We start from the raw sequence: 23,052 nt of genomic DNA on the forward strand, positions 1-23,052 counted from the left end.
ACAGTTTTTACAATCATCATTCTAATGGCCAGAGTAGCCCTATTGTTTACTGAGCGCTATCAGAAAAAGTGAAGTGAAAGTGACTGAAAGCCAACTGCATGCTGACCTTAACTTTTCTGGAGTTTACCTTAAGAAAAGAGCTAATAATGCAGTGGATTGTCTATTCGGTGTGTCGGAAATTAGCTTGGCTGCAAAGACTGTTCATTCAGGGCTTTATTTGCTTCATATAAAGTTTATTACATCTGCACTGAGGGCTGTTTAGGAGACTTAATTAAAGTGTGGCGGTGGACAGAGCACTCTGCTTTGTGAACAACCCTTTTTGTTTAGGCTTTTATCATCAGAGAGCATGCAGCCACACAGGAAAGAATAGGTTCTGTGGTATTTTATAGCCCATTATGGCGGAAAAAACTCTCTTGCTCTCACACACTTTATTCTACACTCTCCGTTTCCCCCATTTGTCTCTGTTATTTATTTTAAAGGGTAGGTTAATAATAAAATACTTGTATTCTAGTGTTATAGCCATGCAGATCATTTTGGTTTTATTTCCAGGTTTTGAGATATCCGCCTAAGATTTTTTTTTTCTTCCACCCCAACACATTGGAGGTAAATGGAATTAATTTTGTGTTGCTCATATTTAAAGAAATAGTGGGAAATGCAGTTATGCATTTTTTTTGCTGAAAGTTGGATGAGTGTGTAGATACCACTCTCATGTCTGTATGCTAAATATGATGCTGGAGCCAGCAAATAACTAGCTTAGCATAAAGAATGGAAGCAAGGGGAAACAGCTAGCCTGGGTCTGTCAAGAGGTTAAAGAAAGCTGACACATGTAAAGCTAATTAACACATTATATGTAGTTTTTTTGTTATTGTTTTTTTGTACACAAACCAAAGTGTACGGACAGCAAGTTGTGGGTTTAAGGGGACTTGTGCCGGGCTATTTCTTAGCCGAGACCAGTGACTTGTCACTGTGAGGTTGCCAGGCCATTAGCAGACTCCAGGCTCCTGTTTGTGAACGGATAAGACACACAAGATACAGTATGTTGTGTTAATCAGTGACTCTTATTTTAACTTTGGACAGAGCCATGCTCTGCTCTTTCCCCACTGCTCCTCATCTTAATGCTAAGCTAATCATCTGCTGACTCTAGCTTCATATTTAGCATACATACTGTAGATGAATGTGCTATCAATCTTTTTATCTAACCGTTGAAATAAGGGACTACAGGCGGAAAATAGCACTTGTGCTACAACCTGGCACAATGCATCTCTCCTTGTTCTTATACAAGGTTAATGTTAACTTGTGCATTGTCCCTGTTTAAATGAAATGAATCTAAATCTGAGAAAAGAAAGCGTATTTCCCAAAATTTCAAACTTTTCATTTAATACATTCATAACATGTTTTTTTCCATGTTTAATTTCCTTTAATTTCTGTTTGCTCAGTTAAAATGGCCCTCGTTTTTCTGCCCTCCACTGGTAAGACAAAAATGAAAAACGATTCTCTCAGCCCAGATGGAGAGACTCAGTTTGGCATGGCAAAGCCAATAGAGATGCAGTTAGACACATAATAGCAGTAGGTATCAAGTCAGTCCTAATGAGAATATTAAAACCAGATCATACAGCCATGCTGCTACCTCTGAATGTTACGTCTCCCTATCTCTTTTCCCCTCCCACCCATTACTGATCATATTCCTCACTCTTTTATCCCACCCTCCCACTGTGATGGACTCACTGTAGTCCTGGTGGTGATTTCACAGTCTGCCAGTTAGTGGCGGTGGGCTTGGCTAGCCTGTGTGAAACCGTCTAGAGTGTGGGAATGTCATCTCTGTGATCCCCTTCCCCGCACTGCGCTACGCCTGGGATCATACCCACTGCCTGCTGGGAAAATCCCACCTCCCTTACTGCAGGAGAGAGATTATACTCTCTGTCCAACTCCCCCCCCCCAACCCTTCTTACCACCACCCACCCCTCCAAGCTTTCCCTCTCCTCCATGTAAGTAGAAATGTACATGCAGTATTTAACCGAAACACAAATAAACAAGTGGGCTGTAGACTGACAATAAATATACTACAATTGAATAAATATTATAGCAAGGTTAAGGTCAATTCCATTCTCAATTTAAATGGATTTAAAAGCAAAAGTGTTTGTCATATAACATGGCCTTATTGCCCAAACTGACATTCAGTAAATGAAATCGAATTGATGTATAAACCTTGTTGTGTGAGGCCAAGGTGTCACACGTCCACAGACGGTGTATCACACACAAAAGCGAGATTGCAGCCGAGCGAGGTGGCAGTTGATGAACTCTGCATCACAAAGGGAATGAGACGAGGATGAGAAGATACAGACCGGGATAAGAAAATGTATGAATACAAAAGCACAGCAAGATGAGGTGAGGCGGCTTGGGCTGAGAGAGATCTGATAGAATTGAATGTGTGGAATGAGCCGGAAGCGACAAATGCCCGAGACACAAGAACAGTTAGATCAGAATGAGATTGGGATTCAATCCTGGAGATGATCCCCTGTTCCTTCCCTGCCCTATATCCACTTTCCTGTTTGACGGTCAACACCAAGATCCTATCATCCTGTCTCTACCCTATGCACAGCTTCCCCATACACACACCATGACATTTGCAAACATACAAGCACTACACTAAAACATGTATGTGTATAACCCTGACAGGCAGTTCAGCCCTCCCCAGCGTAAGCAAACGCTTCATGGAATATGCATAGCAAACATACAGGCAGTTGCTGCAGTGCTTAACTAGGAAGGTAATTGACTTCAGTGCCTGGTACACAGGAGTGAAAAATTAGGTGAAATTGACTGTAGGCTGCAGGCTCTGGAGGAGAAGTCAATGAAGAATTAAGCTGTGCGAGGTCAGGCTTTTGTGATTTTGTGTGTATGTGCAGACAATCTTTGTATGTACAGACACAAGAGAAAATTTGAATTGCTTGTAAACACGGAAACGCTAGCGCTAACTTCTCCATCGATTTGTCCTTGTGTGTCTTTAGGTATTCAAAGCTGAACGACCCTGCAGACTGGTTGTCCATCAACAGAACCAACGGTCAGATTGTAACCACTGCAATGCTGGACCGGGAGTCTATCTATGTCAAAAACAACATATATGAAGCCACATTCCTGGCAACAGACAATGGTAAGAACCTCTTTTAATATTTATCAGTGAGCATTTTTTATTTAATATCAGAGTGATCAAGGTTGCTGCTTCCCATGTGCCATTCTTTATTCTTTCTATGTATATCTTCATTCCCACTCATGCTTACACATATATATATATATATATATAAAATATACTATTATTACATCAATATATATATATATATTTTGATGTAATAATAATAGTAAGTGCATTTACTAAAAAACACTATCTATAATTGCAAGAACGTCTGTCCGTCTGTGTGGGTGTTAAGTGCATATCTCTTGAACCGTTAGTCCGATGGATTTCAAACTTGACAGGTGTCTTGCTCTGGGCATGAGTAAGTGCAGTGCCAAGTGACGTTGACGTTTGGATAAGAAATGCAAAAGATATCGTTAAATACATCTCACAGCTGCAGACATATAGGGCCCTATTTTAACGATCTGAAACGCAAGTATGAAACGCAAAACGCAAGTAGCTTTGTGGGCGGATCTCGGGCGCTGTTGCTATTATACCGGCGGGATAAATGACTCTTGCGCCCGACGCAAATCTTAAATGGGTTGGTCTGAAGTAGCTAGGTGTGGTTTGGGCGTAACGTGAAAATAACCAATCAGAGCGTCATCTCACATTCCCTTTAAGAGCAGGCGAGCTTGTTCCATGGCGGATTGCTATTATGACGGTGGATTTGCCTGGCGTATGCCAGCGGGAGCTGTCCGGGATGCGGCAAAGTAATAAATGCCTGTCTTGACCGTGTGGCGATGTTGCTGCGGCCTCTCGGGCGCATCTCCTCAAGTCTGGAGAGGATTGCTGCAGCCATGGAGCGTGGGCCTCCAAATGCACCACCTGCTCCTGTTGTGCCGTTTCCTCACCCGCTCCACCAGGAGCGCATCGCACATTACTCCCGGACCAGATTCCGCCGTCTCCTTAAGTCCTCTAATATTTCCTCATTTATGTCATCAACACATCCATGATTCATGGAAATGTTGTGTAAAACACAACAAGCCACAAAGAATGCTGCAACTTTTTGAGGACTGTACTGTAAAGTGCCTCCTCATCTATCCAAACACCTGAAGCGCATTTTTTGTAATATTTTTCTTTGTAATTATGTATGGTTTGCAAAAATGGGAACTGCTGCGTCCGCTTAGATGAAGGACGAAGTGTTTGCAGCGTTATTACGCGCAGCACTGGCCGCTAGCATGTACCCCTAAAATAGCATCTAGAATAACATACGCTACTGACTTTAGACTAGTGCCACTGACTTTAGACCAGGTTTTTCCCGGTCAGTGGCGGAATTGTTTTCTGAAACTGCAAAAATTGGACCAGGGAACATTTGCGCCGGACACGACTCACTGAAAACACGCGGCGCAAAGCATAAATACATTCCCTAATTTACCGACGTGCATCTGTGGAGGGAAAAGTCCGCTGTGCGTCGGGTGCAAAATAGGAATGATACATGCGTCGGTGTACAAAGGCAATTGCGCTGAGTGCAAGATAGGGCCCATAGTGTTTTCCCTAGGTTTGTGGAAGACTTAGGTGCACGTATTTGGCGGTGGTTTAGGGGTCCTCCCTTAAAGGTCCAGTGTGTAACGTGTTTAATTGTTTATTATCAAAATCTGTGTTGCCCGTTCACAAACGTGTCCTTTTTCATGAATATTTACCACCACCATCAATTCCAAGTTCATTCGCATGAACTGGGGTAGACGCTCCATATTCATGCGCCATCTTGAAATACATTAGCCGGTAAGAGATATATAGGATGGACTGCTCCGCCTTTCGCGTTTCCGCTGTCACTTGATAAACTCACAGGTGCTGCTAATGCTGCTAATGGGTATCGTAGCTTCCCGGCCCCGGCAAGTTTGAAGAAGGAAACATGGAGGAACACACATTATCTTAATACATTCTGCGGCGGAGTGGGACAAAAAAATCTACTGGGAAATTTCGTTGACCACCGGCCCTCGGTGGCGGGGGAGAGATGAATGTTCGGAAATAAGAGGCTTCTGTGGCCCGCCGTACAGGTTAGTTTGACTAGCAGGCAGCAGCGGCGTTGGCTGGAGTGGGCAGCGGCGGCCAGAGCGGGCAGCGGTGGCCAGAGCGGGCGATCGGACCGGCCAGAGCGGGCGATCAGACCGGCTGTAGCGATCAGCGGCCGGAACGGGCGATCAGACCGGCCAGAGCGGCCTCGAAACATTACCGGCCCACCAGGAAAATTCCCGGCTCTCCCAATTGCCACTCCGCCTCATGCACGTATTCAAAATCCAAGTTTCAGGAACAGGAGTCCTCTTCTTCGCCCAGAAAAAAAACAAGGATATTGAAAAAAGCAAAAGACCGGCTTTTTGAAGCATGAAGGCTACCGTAGCTGTAATATGTAATTTGAACTGCGTGGTGCGAGAGAGTTGATTGCGATATACGATCTCAACGCTAGATGGGAGAAATTCCTACACATTGGACCTTTAACCCTTGTGTTGTCTTCCTGTTGACCATGAACTTTTCCCATCGTTTTTGTCGTTTTTTCTAGGCATTTTTAAAAGTTTTTGTCACTTTTTTTAAAGTCATGGTTAATAAACGTAATTTTTATATAATTATACCTCATTTTTTTGTTTAAAAAAGCATACATTATGAATTAATTTGACTAATAGTTAAGATCAGAGGATGTTGAGTGAATCACAGACTTTCTTCTTTTCAAATGCTATAAAATTGAATAAAACATCCAAAATTCAATGGAAGTAATCATAAATTTTAACCACAAAGAATGTTGTTATTATTATTATTATTATTATTATTATTATTATTATTATGTTATTTTTGGGCAATTTGGTTAAAAGAAACCCATATTTCTGATATTAATTTTTTTTAAACGGGTTAAATTTGACCCAAGGACAACACAAGGGTTAAGAAAATGTTTTAATTTTTCAATAGAAGAAAATTTCACATGACTTTGGACCATTATTATTACTATATCTGTGTCTAAGACATTGTAAAAGCTAGAGCAGATAATAAATGAATGAATAAATAACACTCAAAAAGCTTAAAGACAAAACCTGCTTAAGAAGTCCACTGAGGACCAACGGCAATTATTAGATCTGAGAAAAGTCATTTAGTTAGTTTTTATGCTCACATTGATTTTACATTCGTTCGGCTAAGGTGCTGCTCAAAACGACTTGGGTGCTGCACCTAAACCTTATAACAGTATTGAAAACCCTGACATGTGGTTGGGATAAGTAAATCTTGTTTGTTTTTTTGTTATTATAATTACAACCCCTCAAATATGGTCAAGTGTCCTTGAGCAAGGTACTCCTGTTGTTGCCAGTGGAGCTGGAGTTGAAATCTTGATAGCAAATACATGTAAGAGTTAAAAATGTCAGAAATGTTGCTTATTGTTTGATGAAAATGAAGACATTTGTGTGGATTTAGAGGGATATAAGGACATGGAACCTGCAGCAATCAAGTGCAGTGCAGCTGGGGTAGAGTTAGAGAAAACCAACAACCTGGTCACACTCTTGATCCTCTCTTCTCCTCCTTCTTATCTTCTGTCCATGACTGCCTTCTCTGCTTCCCTCTCTCACAATGTGGCATATATATTTATTCTGCCACAAAGTTGACTAACTCAAGTTTAACTGAGCACAAACTCAATCACAGCAGACAAATAAGCTCCCTTTTTCTCAAGTGGAAGTGAGTGCTTTTTCTCAAGTAAAAAGTGAATGCTTTTTTTTCCCTCCCCAAATTGCCTTATCGGTGACGTGCAGTGCTCTGGTGTGTTTACCTTAAGTTAAGCAGGCTTTGAAACATTGGTGTATTTATAGGCATGAGCATGTGTGAAGAATGCTCTTATTTGAAACGCAGTGATGCGAGCATACCTATGTGTGTTTCTGTACCTTTTTTTTCCGTTTTGGTGATGATTGACAATGTCAGACACCATGAAGTGTAACCTGCTGTGCTGATGGGAAAGGAAGAGGCAACAGGATTAGCGGTTGACTCGCTCCTGTTGTTTGAACTTCACAAATATCTAATTTCCTTCCCTGTTATTTCCCGGACTTCTTTTTATTTCAATACATTTCCTATTTTCGTTGAAGCAGGCATTTTTTCTCCACCTGATCTCTGTAAAGTGCACAGTTTAGAGCCTTGTGTTACTGCAGTGTTTGGCTGACATTGGAACTGTGGGAAGTCCAAAACCTGAGAAGCCAGCAGTTAAAGTGATGTGTGTGTGTGTGTGTGTGTGTGTGTGTGTGTGTGTGTGTGTGTGTGTGTGTGTGTGTGTGTGTGTGTGTGTGTGTGTGTGTGTGTGTGTGTGTGTGTGTGTGTGTGTGTGTGTGTGTGTGTGTGTACATCAGTCTAACTGTGGGTGTTGCTGGAGTGTCAGCCATCATAACGTGAGAGGGATTATGGTAAGAACTACTAAGAGACAGTAAGGACAGTAGGACAGGACATGGAGAGGTGGTGACAGCATGGTGAGAAGTACACTTGTATTACTGCTACCGTATTTTTATGTTGGCCCCCGACACAATCTGACTGCCTCAGACCCTTCTGACACAGTCTTCCTTTTCCAACACCTACGGTATTGTTTATGTGTTTATGTGCTCTTCGAAGAACGTGTGGTTAGCTTGCCACAAGTCTTTTCACCATGCCTCACATCTCTAAGCCACCATCAAAAAAGGAGTTAATACAAATCCTTTTGAGGAATTTACACAAACATAATTATTTATTTAGCTGGTTAAAACCCACATAATTCTTCTATCAGCTGTGGCAAGCTGCTTCCACATGTCCCCCATACATGGCTGGGATTAACAAAGCTTCAGAATAGGAAAGCATGTGTGTGTGTGTGTGTGTGTGTGTGTGTGTGTGTGTGTGTGTGTGTGTGTGTGTGTGTGTGTGTGTGTGTGTGTGTGTGTGTGTGTGTGTGTGTGTGTGTGTGTGTGTGAACCACACGTATGGTTAAGTATGAACATGTTTTAAGTTTGCATTTAATACTGTACTGTACATTAAGTATGTATATGCATATAATGTGTCCCAGAAGCCACTTTTGACATAATTGTTTGATAATGTTGAAATATTGACAATCACATAAAATGTTGCTTTAAATAGCTTGTAAATGTATTCAAACCTTTGGATAATATTTTACAAAGTAACATTATTATTTAACCTGGTTACAAGTGCTGCTGCTGTACAGAACTTGGCAGCTGTTTTCATGTGAATAGTCTATTATTAGGAGAAATAAGTAAATCTATAACGTGTCTATTTGATTAATCTCTAGACTATTAAACCTTTAATCTGGCTGGTCTAAACACAGGCTTTAAACATATGTAGACTCATTTTTAGTTATGTTTATGTTGTACTGTTGTACTAAAGCTCCAGTGCCACATCCATCATTGATAACTTGTTAAGCCTTCAATCAGTTGAAATGTATCTAGTGATCTACAATGTTTATCATAGTATTACCAGTCAGACAGAACTCAAACTGTCTATGGACTCACTTATAGCCCGTCCCTGACTGTGTCTCACTATTCTTGTGGCAAATGTCTTGCTCTGTTGCCAGGTTTAATTGGCAGATTTGTCAGCTTTGCATAAATCTTTGTAAATTACATCGCCCTTATCTCATCCCGGAGATGGGCCCTGGGGTCGCTTGATTCCATCCAATGGCTCAGCCAGTGGGGCATGGCGGGGAAATGACTCGTAATTGGAGGCAGCTAAGGGTAGTCACCCCCTGACACACTCAATAAACAGCTCTGAGCTTTATTCTGCTAAGCGCTCTTTTTTTTTTTTTCCTCAGGTTTCTCTGTGCCACATTTTCATACCGCACATACACATTCAAGCATTCTTCTCCCCAGTCTACTACCCCATTCTCTGATTCTTTAAAGTGTCTATTCTTTACTTCCAATTGCTGATGGTCTGTTGCTCTGTTCAATCAATGCAAAAGGCTTCAGGATTGTGTCTGCAGATGAGGTGTGTGTGTTTGTGTGTGTGTGTGTGTGTGTGTGTGTGTGTGTGTGTGTGTGTGTGTGTGTGTGTGTGTGTGTGTGTGTGTGTGTGTGTGCGTGCGTGCGTGCGTGCATGTTTGTCTGTCTGTCTGTCTGTCTGTGTGTGTGTGTGCATCAATGCATGTTATTACAATCCAATGCTGACAATATTGTGGTGAAGCAGCACCTGCAGTGGCTGCCCACAGTAGCATCCGAGCCAATTTCTCCAATTGCAATAATAATTTCAACAAACGTACAACATTGACTTAGCAACATTGGTGTAAAGTCGATGGGATTCATCAAAGAGAATATCACATCTTTAATAGCTGCCAAATTAGCAACATCTGTATGTACAATATGATTGTTGCTAAAATTGTATGCGGATATAAAATGTCAATCCAGTAGTGGTCCAGAAACTGTGCGTTTAACAGATTCCTAAAGTCATTTACACACATAGGACAATTTGATCACATTTAGTTACAATTGAAGACTGCAGGATTAACACAGTGGGTCCACTTACTTCAAACTACCCAGAAGAGAGCAGACAAAAAAATATGTATTTTGGCTTAATCTGACATTCACAAAATAACAGAATAATGAAGATAATGAAGGTATATCATCTCTGTTAAATAATATAATAAATAAAATACACTGTGTCATATGCTGCTATAGTTGGCAATGTGGGAAAGTAGCAAATGCTTCCATGCTGAGTAAATCATATGAAAAGAGTGATTGAGTATGTGTGAGCAGGGAATAATTTTTTATGTGAGCATACAGATATACCCTTAACACATGAGCACATAGTCATACAAGATGTGCACCACAGTCAGAATGCCCTGTTCACCTTTCAGAAATTGTTAATATTGCCAGCAGATGTGCATTTATCTGCAGAATCATAGATGGCTCTTCTAGTTTTGTGTAAATACATACAGACAAGGACTTGTTTGAATGTGTTATAGTCATCATTATTGTACCTAAGCCGTCTATATGTGATTGGATGGGCTCTGTCTGCCTCTGGATCGACTCTGATGGTTTTAATTTGGCTCTAAGGCTAAAAGAGGAGCTGGAAAGCGCAACTGTCAAAAGTATTTCTGTCAAGGTCCTACTACAGCATCCCTACCTCTAACGTCACAATTGTGAATAGACAGAGTTCCTTTCAGCTCTTCTCTTTCCTTTTTTTATCTCTCTTTTTGTTCTCTTCCATTATTTGCCTTCCCTGTGTCTGCCTTCAACTCCTGTCTTTCTTCCCTCTCAATCGTCCCTTTCACTGCACACGTCTTCTCTTGTCATCTTTTCCTCCCGTCATGATACTATTTTCTCTTCCCTCTCTCTGCTCCCAGGCTCTCCTGCAGCCAGTGGCACAGGCACACTGCAGATTTATCTGATAGATATTAATGACAACCCTCCAGCGCTCATACCCAGGGAGTCTCAGATCTGTGAGCGGGTGAACAAGAATGTCCACGGTGTTAACATCACTGCCGCTGATGCTGACACAGACCCCAACGCTGGACCCTTTGTCTTTGAGCTGCCCAACTTTCCCACCAGCATCCGACGCAACTGGACAATTTCTCGGATCAGTGGTGAGGAGGTGTCAGTGTAGAACAACAGCACTAGAGAACATATGGAAATTAATTTATGATCAGTGCCACTGTATACATGTGTAGCAAAACATAGTGTAGAATTAGTCCAACCACGTATTACCAATCTTTATACATTTTTTTATATGCTGACTGACCAAAATAAATGTACAAAATAGTGTTGTAATTTTGCTGTGATACTATTGTTGTTGTTGTTATACAAATTCTAATTTAAAACCAGCAAAAGTGTAGTTTTTGTTTTACGTGAGTAAAATCTTATGAATTTTATATATATATATATATATATATATATATATATATATATATATATATAACACTTTTTACTTTTTTATGTGATTTTTGTATAAATTTGTGCCATATCATGTATATTGATAATGAAAAAAACATTTTAATTAATACAATGATATTGATTTTAACCATATTGCCTGGCCCTATGTAGAAGCAATTTTCAAGATTTTGGTCAGAAAGTAACTAGTCTATATCCACGACGTTACACTTCCGGGATTGCTCGGTGCCGCAGGAAATTCCACCGGATGCATGTCTTTTCGCCGATGTCAGTTTCCTTCCGCTTTCTTTGTGGTGGAATTATAAACTCTGGTGGATTTATGAGGACTAGGGTTAACTGCTCCTCAGATCTCTGTAGGGTAAATCCAGACAGCTCGCTAGACTATCTGTCCAATCTGAGTTTTCTCTCGCACGACTAAAACAACTTTTGAACGTACACGTTCCACCAAAACAAGTTCCTTCCAGAGGCTATTTTGCACCGGCTCCATGCGGAGCTTAGCGTCGCCCATGACCATTGTGATTGGTTTAAAGAAATGCCAATAAACCAGAGCACGTTTTTCTCCCATCCCGGAATGCTGTGTGGACTAGCCAGACCCTCCTCTCCTCCGCAGCGCTGTGGAGGAAGGTCTGGCACAGCGAGACTAGAAAGTAACTAAAATGTCATTTTAGAGTTTTATATAAAAAAATGTGATGATTAGTTACATCTGGTAACTTGTCGCTTTCCTCTTCCCTCTACACAGGTGATTACGCCCGTCTAGGGCTGCGGTACCAGATATATTTAGAGCCGGGGGTGTATGAGGTCCCTGTAATTGTGTCGGACTCGGGGAACCCTCCGTTGTCCAACAGGTCGGTCATCAAAGTCAAGGTGTGTCCCTGCGATGAACACGGAGACTGCACCACTCTCGGGGCCGTTGCGGCTGCTGGCCTGGGAACGGGAGCCATCATCTCCATCCTCATCTGCATCATCATTCTGCTCAGTAAGTATCAGCTGTTCATATCGCATTCACACACCTAATATATATACAGACCCAGTCAAACTTTTGACTGTTACTGTATATCATATATATCAAAAAGTTAAAGCTGCCTGCTTTGATTTGCCTTTCTGCCAAAAAATGTGCAGTTCAGGACGCAGTCATTTAACATTCACCAGGCTGCAATACAACAACATGAAGAATAGTTTGTATAATGGATTAATGTCTGGACTGTTGGAACCCTCTCCGGCATCTCTTGACAAGGAGGTTTTTGTCTTCTCTTCCTGGTAGGGTAAATATCTGCTGCTAGTGATTCATGCCGCTGGCTTACTTTGTTGCTGTGGGTCGCATTGTTCATACATACAGACAAGTCTTACAGAAAAATTCAAGCGCCGCTGTAGGGTTTCTCCAGCATATTGTAAAATGTTGGATGCTATATTCTGTGTGACTGATCCATTCTTTTCATTATTACTGCTACCACCAATATACGTTTTGGAAATGATTCACATGTATTGCTTTTATTTATTTTGATGCATATTTGACCATGTAGATCCCATTGAGTTTTTTTACATTTCTCTCCTAAGGAAGACAAACAAAACACAAGGAAGATGCTTAAAAGAAAATCAAGTTATTTTATACTAATAAATAAAACAATGCTAAAATGAAAGGGAAGACAGGAGGAGTAAGTCATTATAAAACCATTACATATAAGTTTCACTAAAGTTAAAGTTTGATCTGCCACTGCTATGGTTAAGGTTTTGTTAGGTTTAGGAATAAAAACTACTTAGTTAAGTTAGGGAAAGATCGTGGTCAGGTTTAAAAGAAAACAACAGGAACCTTCACTGTGAGTCTGGGTGAAGTATTTCCTCATTGTCTGTTTTGTTTTTTAATGCAGATATTTGCAGTGTGCCCTAAAGGTTTATTGCGTGTGTGTGTGTGTGTGTGTGTGTGTGTGTGTGTGTGTGTGTGTGTGTGTGTGTGTGTGTGTGTGTGTGTGTGTGTGTGTGTGTGTGTGTGTGTTGTGTGTGTGTGTGTGGATGCAGGCATGGTGCTGTTGTTTGTGGTGTGGATCAAGCGCAGAGAGAAGGAGAGACACACCAAGCAGCTGCTTATTGACCCTGAAGACGATGTCAGAGACAACATCCTTAAATACGATGAAGAGGGAGGAGGAGAGGAGGACCAGGTGAGATCCTCAGAGACACACACACACACACATACACACACACACGCTTTGTATGTACGACCTTCTCGGCCATCTTACATCTGTATGCCCATGTGAATGTGCAGGACTACGACCTAAGCCAGCTGCAGCAGCCTGACTCCTTGGAGCACATCATTAGCAAGCCGCCTGGTGTCCGCAGGGTGGATGAACGTCCCATCATCCCTGAGTCCCAGTACCCAATCAGGCCTGTCGTGCCCCACCCTGGAGACATTGGGGACTTCATCCACGAGGTGAATCCACACTCACTCACAAAGCGGAGACACAGCTGAACCGTCATTACATTTCTCCGACAGCGAGCTGGCCTCTCACTTCCACTTTCCATCGATCTGACATTTAATGTGATTACTCATTTCTGAATGCTGTTCAATATGTTAACTCCAGTATGGAGATGGGAACATCATATAGTTTTGTTTTACTTTACAGCTGCTCTCACGGCACCTGCTCTATACACACACACACACACACACACACACACACACACACACACACACACACGTTGTCACACACAACTTTAGTGTTGGCACACTGATGCGAGAAAATGCTGATTGACAGACTCATGACAACACGTTCACACTCGAGAGGTGTTGGCAGCTGTTCAGCTTTGAGCCATCCAGCCTTGTCGCTCTCCCTCTCTCCCTCTCTCTCTCTCCCTCCCTCTATTTCTCCCTCCCTCTCTCTCCCCCCTCTCACACATACTCACCTGATCTCGCTCCAGCAGTCTGGTAAAACACAAACACAGCAAACACATGGTGTTCCTGCCATGCACTGTACCCCTGGGGGTTGAGGCTTTTTAGGTTTCTTTGCGTAGCATCTCTCTGTGTTTCAGTGAAGTGGATGAAGTCCATTCTCTTCACCTGACCAAACCTTCAGGTCAATGCCACTCATTTGTCATATTAAGAAACAAGTGTGGGTTTGCACGCTGGCAGAAAACGTACAGATCTCCGTACATCTTAGACATGAAACAGTGTGGTCTAGACCTACTCTATCTGTAAAGTGTCTCGAGATAACTCGTGTTTTGATTTGATACTATAAATAAAATTGAATTGAAAATTGAATTGAACAGTAACAAAATATTGATGAAAAGGGTTTGATCACATACTGATAAATCAATTTCAGACTTGGCCTATGCATCCCGTTATTAATGTATATACAGTACATGAAACACCCTAATTTATGTACACTACCGGTCAAATGAATAGCAAAACCAATGAATAGCTTGAAATGGTACAAAGGTAAGTGGTGAACTGCCTGAGGTTAAAAAAAAAAGTAAGGTTACCGAAAACTGAAAAATAATGTACATTTCAGAATTTTACAAAAAGGCTGTTCTGCAGCAATGAAGGTTGATCAAGCTTTGAAAGTTGGTGCTACCAATTCCCACAGGTGTTCCAACTTGTCTGGATTACTTACAACCCCCTCTGTTTGTATAAAAGTATTGTTGGAACACACTGTGGTACCATACCCTCGTGAGCATTATTTGAACAGTATTGTACTGCAGAGTAGTGTGTTGCCATAAAATGGCAGGAAAAGGCAATTAACAATGGAAGAGAGACAGACCATCATAACACTTAAGAATGTTGGTCTTTCCTACAGAGAAATTGCGAAGAAATTCAAGGTGTCAGAGATTACAGTATTCTTCACCATCAAAAGGCACTTAGAAACTGGGGGAAACTGACAGGAAGAGGTCTGGCAGACCCAAAGCCACAACAGAATCAGAGTTTCTGAGATTCAACAGCTTGCGTGATAGGCGGCTCACAGGACAACAGCTTCAAGCACAGCTTAATAGTGGTCGTAATAAGTAAGTCTCAGTTTCAACTGTAAAGAGAAGACTTGGAGCTGCAGGTTTGATAGGTCGAGTTGCAGCAAGAAAGCCATTGCTAAGACGTCAGAATAAGAAAAAGGGCTTGCCTGGGCCAAGAAAAAAACATCGCATAATGGACTACTGAAGACTGGAAGAAGGTGTTATGGACTGATGAATCAAAATTTGAAATCTTTGGTTCATCACGCAGGATTTTTGTACACCGTCGAGTAGGCAAGAAAGGATGGTTCCTCAGTGTGTGACATCAACTGTCAAACATGGAGGAGGAAGCATGATGGTCTGGGTCTGTTTTGCTGGATCCAGGGTCGGTGATTGATTGTACAGAGTGAAAGGCACCCTGAACCAAAACGGCACACCACAGCACCGGGGTATGCGCCTAGTTGGTCAGGGGTTCATCCTACAGCAAGATAATGACCCAAAACACAAGTCCAAGCTATGCCAGAACTACCTTAGCAAAAAAGAACAAGATGGTAAGCTTAAAAACATGGAGTGGCCAGCACAGTCACCAGACTTAAACCCCATTGAGCTGGTTTGGGATGAACTGGACAGAAAAGTGAAAGCAAAGCAACCTACAAGTGCCACACATTTATGGGAACTTCTGCAACAGAGTTGGGAAGAACTTTCTGAAGAATATTTGATTTCCAATGTAGAAAAAATGCCACGAGTGTGTTCAGCATTTATATCTGCCAAAGGGGGCTCCTTTGATGAGTCAAAAATTTAGAATACATTTTTAGGGATGCACGATATTGGATTTTGGCCGATATTCGATATGCCGATATTTTCAAACTCATTTTGGCCAATACCGATGTGTATATACACATTTTTCCCCTGTTCACTTTAATTCTACTGAAGAGAAATCCAAGTATCTCTCCTGTACTACATTTACCTTATTACAGTCTTGTGTTGTAGATAAGGCAATACACAAGACTAACAACATTTGATTCTACCATAAATGTATCATTTTACAAATGTAGACAGACATTCACCCCTGAAAAATAGTTAAATTATTTATCTTGGAGGAGAATAAATTATATGCCAGTGCCACATTTTATTTTTAAGTTCAGACTTCAAACTTCAGTCCTTAGGAGTAAAATAAATAAAAATAAATTTTCAAATAAAAAATGTAACTCATCTCCTACTTGAACAGGTCTGCCAAATGCCTTACATCAGAGGCAACGCTAAACAGCCGTTCACTGTCAACACGTAGCACGAAATGCACTCGTTCTCTATTTTCCATTTCACAAGCGTATTATCAAATGCGGATGCAATTGCGGCTGCTGTGTGAGAACCGGAGCATTCCTGTGAGTGTAGGTCGGACAGCTTTTCGTCTTTTTCGTCAAGTCTTCGTCTATCCACTGGGCAGTGAGGCTCAACATGCTAACAGGACTCACGCTTGATGTCCAAATGTCCGCGGTAAAGCTAATGTGACTAGCGCCGCGAGGAGCTTTTCAATGTGACTGGCGACAACACTCTGGAGATCAGATAACGGCACATCAGAAAAGTAGCGCCGGCTAGGCATAGCATACCGCGGCTCCACCACGCTCAACAGCTGGTTATCAAGAGCAATACATTCAAAATTCAACTTTTACCTTTGGGTGGTCGCTGCTGTATTTTCTAGCTTTTTTAAAGGACTGAAGTAGAGGCTGCTGATAGGTTTTTGCCGGCGTTTTTTCTTCTTACTTTTCTCTGTGCTGCTCAGGATGACGGCTCTTGAGATGCGTAATCATATTTGTAGTGTGGAACACGCCTCCTCGCATCACTTGTGCTTTACAAGTACTGCATATAGCAAGTTTGTTATCTGTTTTACATTCGAAATACCTCCACACAGCCGACATGTTGGAAGTTTAAGTTGCTGTCGCTCATGCTACGTTCATGGTCGTCATGTGTGCATAGTAAACAAGACACCCTAATAGGCATGGCTCATCGGCAGAAATATTCATATCTGCCGATGCCGATGATGACCATTTTAAGCTTTTATCGGCCGATACCGATGTCGTGCCGATATTATCGTGCATCCCTATACATTTTGGTTCATAAATTGATTCCATGATTTTTTTTTTAACTTAAATTGTTCATTTGTTCTATTCTTTCATTTCAGAGTACAATAAGACATTGAACTGCATGAATTTCAATGAAAACCTGGAAAAATTGGGGTGTGCTAAAACGTTTGACCAGTAGTGTACACCCTACATGTAGTACAGAATACAGGAACTTTCAGTGATTTAGAAAGTGAAAAGATGTTTCTAATGCTATTTGTAAGTGCTTGTGTGTGATTGGCTGTGTTTTGGTTTATGTCTCATCTCTGTTCTGTTTCTTCTGCTGTACTCCTCCGGCCTCTCTTACCAAAGAGATCCTGATCTCAATGTTGAGACTACCTGAGTAAATCAAGGTTGTAATAATTTAGGCCTAATGAGCTTTTACCACAGAAAGTTGCCCCAATGAAGCCTCTAGTGTTTTTTGAACTATTGATCCAAAATTCACCAGAAGTAGCTTGTTTAATATTACATTATGTAATTCATCTAGTATGATGACAAAAATGATATGCTGTTATTAGATTAGATTCAACTTTGGTACAACTATTGTACTGATACAATGAAAGATTACGAAAAAATATAATGCATTTCCAATAGCTTTCCATGGACAATGCCATGTATCCTTTATTTAACTGCATACAGTTACAGGATAGAATTGATGAAGTGCCAGGAGCAGAAAGTACTTTTCTGAGGTACATAAGTATTACTGCTTTATGGTACTTTATACCTCTACTATCTACTAATTTTGTACTGTTTACACCACTACATTTAGTCATGGTTACTAGAAGTAGAATATTGAGATTGTACAAATATCCGTTTATAAAATATTATTCATTGTTATAGATTAAACCACCCACCAGGAAAAAAAATTAAACCACCCACCAGGAAAAAAAATTAAACCCAGCTTGACCAGCTGCAGCAAAATCCCGCTAATATTTCAATTATATCATATAATATAACACTATTCTTCTCTATTCTTTACAGTGAATACCAATTTACACATAAAGGTCTGTTTAACAGTCATAGAAAGTACTGCTCAGCCTGTGAATGCAGGTACGTCCTCTGTGGCTCTAGAACATAATCCTGATGATGTCATCAGGGGTCTTCTCTGCCCGGGCTCGTAGATTACACATTTGTAACAAAAAGCGTTGGTTACAAACTGGGGAAGCTGAGTTTAAGTATAAAGAAAAGATGCTTTTGGTTGCATCATGGGAAATATAGGATTGAGCATTTTCAGAGCTTGACCCATACTGCGGACTTTTGTCAGGATATCTCAGCCCCTGCTGCTTCAATTTTTACTTTTTTATTGATGACTCTCGTGTGAATGCAATACTACATCACTGGGGTTGAATTTCAACATCTTGTTGCTTTTTCATCAACCTGCCTTTTTATTTAAAAGTATATTCTCCGCTGCAGGCATGTGATTACTTACCACTACCTTTCCTCGTCTCTGTCCTGTTTAGGGTCTGCGAGCAGCAGACAATGACCCCACAGCTCCTCCGTATGACTCCCTGCTGGTGTTTGACTATGAGGGCAGTGGCTCTACCGCCGGCTCCGTCAGCTCCCTCAACTCATCCAGCACGGGGGACCAGGACTATGACTACCTAAACGACTGGGGCCCCCGCTTCAAGAAGCTGGCCGACATGTACGGAGGAGGGGATGATGATTAAATCTGCCCAGTCAAACATACACACACACACACACACACACACCCTTGTTCCGTCAGCTGGCCTGCCATGCTCTGTCCCTCTAACACATGGGGCTATTAAACCCTTATTGAACACAAGTTACCAATGACATGTTCACACTGACCAACTGACTGACCAACCAACCAATCAAATTACCCACCACAGAGGACCGGTGCTGTGAGTCAGTTCCGGGTGCTCTTCTCAACCGTCTCCTGCTCTAAGACTGAAACGGAAGCTCTCAGTTGCGGGCTTCACATCGTTTGTTTTTCCAAACCCTTGTGCTTTTTTTCATTTTTGGTTTTATGCTAGATGTAGGTTTTAGTTTTTAGTTGTCAGGTTTTGTTTTGCCTTTAGTTTGTGTAGTTTTTTTTTTTTCCGTCCACACTGCCCTTTGATTCGAGCCGTTCCCTATTCCTGAGGGTTCCCTATTCCTATTCCCTCGCTATCAACCCCCGCCTGTCTCTCTGCAGAAGCTTTAGGTTGAGCTGCTTGCTTTGTCTGAGAGGAAAAGAAAAGAAGAACACAGATATGAAAGTCCTTCCTATACACAGGGCCCTGGTTTATTCTTTCTTGAACTTGAATTACTTAGAACAGAAGCACTGTTGTTTAAAAAGTGCCTTCAGTGGTGCGTATTTTAGCAGACTCCCGCTAACTCAGGATTGGTTGCCATTTTCTGGGCTTACATGCCTCCATATGACCCCTGACCCTTTAACTCAGACCTCCCCTTGTCATTTCTACCATCCTGCAGGGCTGTGGTAGCTGCAGGAGATGTCAGTATCGGTTTCAGAGGAGCATTGACTGGCTTACGCGGGCGCTTTATGTAGACATACTGTACATAGGCCTACAGTGTGTATGTAAGTTATGGACAAATCATTAACTTTTCAAGTCAGGCGAATACGTGCTCCTAGATCACAGCCAACTTGAATGTGATTACTGAAATCACAAAAAAAAAACATTATGGGACTGTCTTAGAGAAGAAATGCATTGCGTGGTTTTGTTAATTGTGGCTTCAATAGCAGCTGTGTTTGTTTTGAGCTCTCGGTATTTGCACAAAACTTGATGAGGCTTGTTACGAAATTTTGAAGATTGAAAAGTCATACGTGTTGTATATGAAGTAGGCATGAGGGTTATTTAAGGAGACTTTGCCTTTAAGATCATTTAAGGTGTGCATGTGTATCCCTTCACCCAAAGGTAATTAACATGGCACCAGTTATTTTGTGATAAATGTGTCAAAGAAAACTATATAAACTGTACAAACACAAGGGAAAAGAAAATACTAGATGACTTTAAATAGCTCTGACAGCATTACATACAAAGTTGTGAGCTTATAGGAGCCCCATTATGAGATCCCTTTCTCTCTTTTGTATTTTTTTTTTCTTTTGTTGATTCACTGTTGTTTTTCAGCAAACTTTTAATATACAAACTTTGGTGCTGGTCCCTGTCACAGAAACTAGAGGAACTGAGCCTCAGCCAGGGATTTAGCGCCTTCACAATCTGTCTCTCTTCAGGCAGCATTTCATTCATCTGAAATTTTCTCCTGAAATGTTTGGCTGCAAGTTCAAGAGGTTTTGAAAAGAAGTTAGAGTAAGGGAAAGTCTGTTGTGAAGTTCTGTACTTTATCAATGCAGACTTGCAAAACTAAAGCTTCAGTAATAGCGCTTTAAAAGACAGACATTTTGAAAAACAGTCTTGTTGTGACTTAGTGAAAAAGCAGCACTACCCATGGGCTTTTGTTATTACATTTCAGACACCCAGAACTGCATATAGAGAACTGAAAGAAGAGCTTTAGCCTTTGTATTAAATTATTTAAATATGCAAAACAAAAAAGGACAAGGGTGAATGATAGAAAGGTTTAATCATTCCTTATCTTCTGAGAGCCCAATGAAACACTCCTCGCTTGTAGCCAGTTTCAGCTTGATGTGGATTGACCAGATCTTCTATTAATTATGAATATGATGAATGCTTGAAGGAAATCTCAGTGACAACAATGTTCTTCAGATCCTCCACCTTTCATTTTTCTCCAACTGCTTTTCAACTGTTCCTCAGCTGTTCATGGTTCATATGAATTTTATGAAATAAGCTCTAGATAACAACAATCTTTAGTTTTCACAAAGGGTTATATAAATTGTAACTATACTTCAGGCTGGATAGAAAATAATTAACTTCTGACAAGATATACATTGAAAATCCTGCGTGATTGAACATGTTTATCTAATGAAACAATAAAATGATGAAAGTTTGATTTGACTATAAACAAGGGATGACAGGTCATAGTATAATTATTAAGGTCAACAGGGTAGGAATCTCTTGATATGGATGAATACATAAATGGGCGAATATTGCACCTTGCTATGTAGAAACTGACAGCGGACAACATGTTCAGGATGGCTGTCAGCTTAGAGCGAAAACAGAGTAGACATGAGAAACTGAGTCATTTCCACAGCTTGCTGCTAGATAAGCTGTTTATCTATCCGATTGCTCCTCAGCCTACAGAATATCTTCACAAAATAAACACAGCTGTTACTTTCTGCTATTTGTGATTATTTCTGACCTATAAATGTTGTATATACAGAACATTTTTATACATTTGGTAACATAATTTCTGTGTGGTCTTTGGATTTTCTTTCACTCCAGTTTTGTTTTTATTAATACTTGGCAAGGTATATTTCACCACAAAAAGCCATGTGCATTTAAGAGAATCTGTATGATTCTATATGAGCTTACAGCCATACTCGCATCGCTGTTCAAGTTTAGCTTCATCGTGGTGAAAAGGTTTCACTTCAAACCAACTTGTACAGTCTATACTAGCACACACTCACTCCTCTAGGCCTTACTGTATATATGTGAGTGTTCTATATTATACTGTATGAGCCCTTCCAGCACTGTTCTAATTCAGCTGCAGAGCTCCAACATTACTGAAGGCCATGCAGTGTTCACAGAATAAAGTGGTGCTTCAGAAAATGCTCGTGCTCTCTAATCGGACGCTCAGACCGGGTTCAGGGCCAAACATAGCAGGAGGCCCACACATTCACACACTTCACACAAGGTAACTGACCTTTATACATACATACATACATACATACATACTTGACACAATGCCATTATGATACTGAATGTTATCAATGACTCGCATTGACACATGGCAGCAAATCATCAGTGGAGTCAGTCCTTTTAAATGCAATTAGTGAGGGGAAATGAAGGAAGATTGATTATTACTTGTTACATACTTGGTCCACTTGTCTTATTGATGTTCTCTTAATAAGGGGGGAATTAGCAAATGATAGAATGAAGGAAGCACTATTGAACTGCTGTAGTCCACCACTGTCCACTGGCTGTGTCAACAACGGCTCTTCTGCCTCTCTGACTGGTGTTAGTTAAAGGACACTTGGTCTCACTCGGGACACTGCCTTCCCATGGACACACATGACGGGAGGCTCCAGCAGAAGTCAGACTTTTCCTCTGCTAAGGCCAGAGCTACAAAGACAGACAGGCAGCAGTGTTTCATACGATACCCAATACTGCTTAAGTCCAAGTGTACATAATGTAGTATTTGCTTGAAGCTAAACAGACCAAGTTAGGCAAACTGTACCTGTACAATTGGAGCTTTTTGCATGTGTCTTTTTATAATGGACAGATGAGTTCTATTACAGTAACCATACAACATGTTAAAATGTGTCGCAGCCAGCATGACCGAGGTTGCAGTCCAGAAGGGATTCTGCTGTACCATACTCACTTAGTTTCAAATGGAGGAGAGAAAAAAATCTGAAAAAAGTATTGCACAGTTATTCAGTCAAAAGACTTTTTTTGTAAATTGTCAACAGCACAAATATTTTGTATTGTTGTTTGTACCATTTTGTAAAAAAATGAAGAAAAAACAAAAAAAGGGAAAGAATCTCTTGTTTCAAGCGTGTGTTTATAGTGCCACTGCAATCTTGGTTTCCAAATACCGTACAGTAAATGCGCAGCCTTGCAGATCAACCTTGTAATATAGATGCCTAGCTGGAGACTCCCTGTCAGCACCATGTGTTATAAATAAAATGTCCCCTCCTTATAAGAACACTGTCTCCTGTCTTTTCTTTGCTGATTTCTGCAAGCCATGCTTTTCTAACCCCGTGTTACTTTTAAAGTGGTTATTTTGAGATTGTTGTTGAAGTTGTGATACATTATAGAAAGAAGATAAGACATTACTTAAAAATAAAAACAATATTACTTTAATTTTAATTAATCATACAGTAGTCCTAACAAATATACTGTGGCTTTTTTCAGCATTCTACGTATACTATGACTTTTTTCGACATACTATAATATGACTTTTTTTTGACGTACTATATTTTTGCTTT

At 40.9% G+C, this 23,052-nt stretch overlaps 1 protein-coding gene across 1 annotated transcript in view; it reads left to right on the forward strand.

Annotated features, from left to right (window-relative positions):
- LOC120558693 (cadherin-4-like) overlaps window positions 1–20,891 on the forward strand; it is a 262,013-nt gene extending 241,122 nt beyond the window's left edge. Inside the window, exons 12-17 of the mRNA XM_039799837.1 lie at window positions 3,006–3,148; window positions 10,440–10,679; window positions 11,723–11,959; window positions 12,997–13,136; window positions 13,241–13,405; window positions 18,488–20,891. Coding sequence (XP_039655771.1) covers window positions 3,006–3,148; window positions 10,440–10,679; window positions 11,723–11,959; window positions 12,997–13,136; window positions 13,241–13,405; window positions 18,488–18,694 — 1,132 coding nt within the window. The 3' untranslated portion in view covers window positions 18,695–20,891. The remainder of the gene's footprint in view (window positions 1–3,005; window positions 3,149–10,439; window positions 10,680–11,722; window positions 11,960–12,996; window positions 13,137–13,240; window positions 13,406–18,487) is intronic.
- Window positions 20,892–23,052: the final 2,161 nt, after the last annotated feature.

Source organism: Perca fluviatilis, chromosome 5 (genome assembly GCF_010015445.1).
Source record: "Perca fluviatilis chromosome 5, GENO_Pfluv_1.0, whole genome shotgun sequence".
Taxonomy (NCBI): Eukaryota; Metazoa; Chordata; class Actinopteri; order Perciformes; family Percidae; genus Perca; species Perca fluviatilis.